Raw genomic sequence first — 4036 nt, 5'->3', positions numbered from 1 at the left:
TTTTGGGCCTCTTTAACCCCGAGTCTAACAACCGGAATAGTAGGTTGAAATCCTCGAATTCCAAATCTTACCAGACCATGTCAAATTATTCTATTTGGAAAAGAAACATAAATCATTTAACGGAAGTAGAAAGATAGATCACCGCGAGTTTTCACTCTCCATCCAAAATTCTCAGAGATATATCTCCATGTTCTTCGATCTAGGGGGCTGAAAATAACATCTACACTACCGAGGCATGAAAATATGCGGCTTCTCCATTTATCTCCATAACGACTAAGAAATATTTATACAATCATTGCGGTAAAAAAAATAAAAACAAGAGTTTATGAAAATTACGAGAAAAATTCCACGCCTCAGGAAAATGGAGAGCACCGGGCTCAATCAACTCTTGTGTAGGAACAACTACGAACCTATTGTACCACCCTCTATCTCAATCATCTTCGGGGTCAACAATCATTTGTTTTTCTACTAAAGTTAAGAGTAACAACCTCGATACCAAAATTTTTGGAAGAATAGAGATAAAGGAGGTGACAATGAGTGAAATTTACCAAAACTAAATTTGATAAAAAGCGGAGGCAGGACACAACTCTCATACTCCCCGGCCAATTTGTGCTAGACAAGCATTGAAGTGACGATAAAATTCCTCTCTAACCAGATCAATTGGAGGCTAAGATCCGAGGTTAAACTGATGCGTATATACAAACGAGTAACCTTTACGATAACAAGTTACTCTTTCATCATCACAAGAAGCCTCTACAGGGAAATCCTCTCTCCAATGGCAATCTTTAGAGGAAGATCTGGTAACAGAAATCCCTCCATAGCACTAGGAATCACTTCTTCTTGAAATGGAGGCTAGGCTACAAGGCTTCCTCCTCCTCTTCTAGACCTAGTAACTCGTCAAATGTGATAGTGCGACGAAGGAAGGATTCAGGATATGAAGAAGCATACGGAATAGAGTTCTTGGGGGCATGATTGAAGTGAATAAAGTAAAAGAAGTGCAGATGAGAAGGTTTAAAGAGATACGAATATAGAAATTTTGGATTATTTCTCTTCGAAGTCATAGAGCCATCATTGCCTAGGAAACCACCGTAAATTCCAAAGCCAATCACATAGCATCACGTGTTATTAAATGCAAGCGATGCACGACGTTTCGCTTCTGTAGCACCCAACTGGAATTTTGGGCTGAAAAGACAAATATTTTTTTAATTCGCGCCAAAATACTATTTACCACTTCCCGAATAATTCTCCTAAAATTATTCATGGGAGGACTATCCATATTGATAAAACCTAAACTACCATGTGGACAAATCAAGGCCAAATAAAGGCCTAACATATATAGATGTAACTACTGGTATCATATCCATTAGTGCCGGAATCCGAGAGTGTAAAAGGAAGGAAGGTCAGTCAAAAACCCAAATAAATGGAGCGATTATTGATCCCACTGGATCCCTTGAATAGATTATGTATTAACTAACAAAGGAGGCATCATTGTGCAAAGTAAACGAAATTATTAGTAACATTTAATTTCTAATAAAAGGAATATAGCTAGTGCTTAATTATTACGTATACTATGGATTTTCAACGAAACTTCGTCTAGATATTATGACACATCTCCAGAAGAAATACTTGTTTGGTGAGGCCAACAATCTCTGAGCTTTCACAATGTCAACGCTCTGACACTATAAATATTGCCGTGGCCTTCCCTTCCAAGAACCACAATCACATTAAGTTTTCTGCTTAGCTTCTTATCTAAAGAAATATTTCTCCAAACAACTTGTTTTGTGTGGTGAGAAATATTTATAATGGCTAATACTGAAGGTCCCATTGGCAGCTCTGTGCATGGTTTAACTGGAAAAGAACAAACATTTGCCTTCTCTTCTGTGTCATCTCAACCTCACCCCTCTGATACAAAATTTTCTTTGCCAGTCGATTCAGAACACAAAGCAAAAACTCTGAAAATCTTCTCATTTGCACAACCTCATATGAGATCCTTTCATCTTGCTTGGATCTCCTTCTTCACCTGTTTGATCTCCACTTTTGCTGCAGCTCCCCTAGTTCCCATAATTAGGGACAATCTTGATTTGACAAGATCAGACATTGGCAATGCTGGTGTTGCTTCTGTTTCTGGCAGCATTTTCTCTAGGCTTGTCATGGGTGTACTGTGTGACTTAATAGGACCAAGATATGGCTGTGCCTTTGTCAATCTGTTAACAGCCCCTGTTGTTTTCTCAGTTGCGTTTGTGTCATCAGCTCAGGGATACGTAGCTGTTCGGTTCATGATTGGAGTTTCACTGGCAACTTTTGTGTCATGCCAATATTGGACGAGTACCATGTTTAATGGGCAGATTATTGGCCTTGTTAATGGTGTTGCAGCTGGGTGGGGAGACATGGGAGGTGGTGTCACTCAACTTCTTATGCCTTTCCTTTTTCACATAATTCAACTAACTGGAGCAACTCCATTCACTGCCTGGCGTATTGCCTTTTTCATCCCTGGATGGCTTCATATCATCGTTGGTGTTATGGTCTTGATTCTTGGCCAAGACTTGCCAGATGGTAATCTTACTACTCTCCAAAAGAGGGGTGATGTACACAAGGATAAATTTTCTAAGGTTAGTTTTTCTAATTCCTTCATTAGAAAAACACACACACATATATATATATATAGCTGACCGATCGACTTTCATGTTTATTTCTTTTGTTAGATATTTTGGTTTGCAGTGACAAATTATAGGACATGGATCTTTTTTTTCATCTACGGATTTTCTATGGGAGTTCAACTTTGCATGAACAATGTCATCGTGGAGTACTTTTACGATAGGTAATTCATAGCCTATTAATACAATTTAGAACTTCCTATAATGACATGCAAATTATGTCTACAGGTTCAATTTAAAGCTTCACACAGCAGGAGTTATAGCTGCAACATATGGCATGATCAACTTTGTGGCTCGTCCTTTTGGCGGATATGCTTCTGATTTAGCAGCACGAAAATTTGGGATGAGAGGAAGGCTATGGATCTTGTGGATAGTGCAAACATTTGGAGGAGTATTCTGTGTTTGGCTTGGCAAAGCAGAAACCCTTCCCACAGCCATTGTAGCCATGATCTTGTTCTCCATTGGAGCTCAAGCTGCATGTGGTGCTACCTATGGTGTCATCCCTTTCGTGTCGCGAAGATCATTAGGCTTAATCTCTGGCTTAACTGGTGCTGGAGGCAACTTTGGAGGTGGATTAACACAGTTGATTTTCTTCTCAACTACAAGATTTTCTACAGCGACGGGGCTAACTTGGATGGGGTTCATGGCTGTGGCTTGTACTGTCCCTATAGCTTTTATTCATTTTCCACAGTGGGGAAGTATGTTTCTTCCAGCTTCAAAAGATAAAAAGTACAATGAAGAACACTATTATTGTTCAGAATGGACTGATGATGAGAAACAAAAAGGACTTCACCACAAAAGTATTAAATTTGCAGAGAATAGCCGATCTGAACGTGGAAGAAAGCACATCATTTCCTCAGCTGTTACCCCACCTAACTCTACTCCAGTCCACGTTTGATGAAATAATGTACGGTTTTGATACAATAGTGAATTGTGATTGGTTGCAAATTATAGCTCAGCTATAAGCATGCAATCATGAATCTATTATAGTTTATATATGTACTGATCTGCGCTTTGTCATATATCCTTTTGTTCAAAATATTCTACTCTAACTTGGTCTTGCTCTTGTATTCCTCAACAGTTATTCCTTCCATTTTATGGGAACGTTTATATATGTGCATATTTTAAATTTGGAAGTTTAAGTTTGAAGAATTACCAAAGTTTTTCTTTTGAGTAAACGATCTCGGATTGGTGATTTGATAATTCCAATAGGATAAAGCTTAAATCTTTATTCAATTCCCAAAAAGTAAACCCGGGTCCACACAATTAAAACCTGAGTCAATGAGTAGATCCCGACTACCCATAACCCCACGAGTCCAAATATGTGATTAGACTCCAAAATCAAGTTCAAATCATAACTCAAAACCTCAATTTTTATTTTC

General features: G+C 38.5%; 1 protein-coding gene across 1 annotated transcript; it reads left to right on the top strand.

Annotated features, from left to right (window-relative positions):
* Positions 1 to 1729: 1729 nt before the first annotated feature.
* On the top strand, positions 1730 to 3711 carry LOC107772688 (high affinity nitrate transporter 2.4-like). The gene is made up of 3 exons (XM_016592172.2): positions 1730 to 2609; positions 2703 to 2818; positions 2883 to 3711. Exons 1-3 carry the CDS (start codon positions 1803 to 1805, stop codon positions 3550 to 3552), a joined length of 1593 nt encoding a protein of 530 aa, XP_016447658.2. The 5' UTR covers positions 1730 to 1802; the 3' UTR covers positions 3553 to 3711.
* Positions 3712 to 4036: the final 325 nt, after the last annotated feature.

The sequence above is a fragment of the Nicotiana tabacum genome, chromosome 17, assembly GCF_000715075.1.
Source record: "Nicotiana tabacum cultivar K326 chromosome 17, ASM71507v2, whole genome shotgun sequence".
Classification (NCBI taxonomy): domain Eukaryota; kingdom Viridiplantae; phylum Streptophyta; class Magnoliopsida; order Solanales; family Solanaceae; genus Nicotiana; species Nicotiana tabacum.
This window is presented reverse-complemented; position numbering and strand designations above follow the sequence as displayed.

Bases quoted from the DNA above. Each gene is read 5' to 3' on its own strand.
- LOC107772688 (XM_016592172.2), top strand. From the start codon at position 1,803: ATGGCTAATACTGAAGGTCCCATTGGCAGCTCTGTGCATGGTTTAACT. The intron at 2,610-2,702 runs GTTAGTTTTTCT...TTCTTTTGTTAG, and splicing joins ACAAGGATAAATTTTCTAAG to ATATTTTGGTTTGCAGTGAC. The intron at 2,819-2,882 runs GTAATTCATAGC...TTATGTCTACAG, and splicing joins GTGGAGTACTTTTACGATAG to GTTCAATTTAAAGCTTCACA.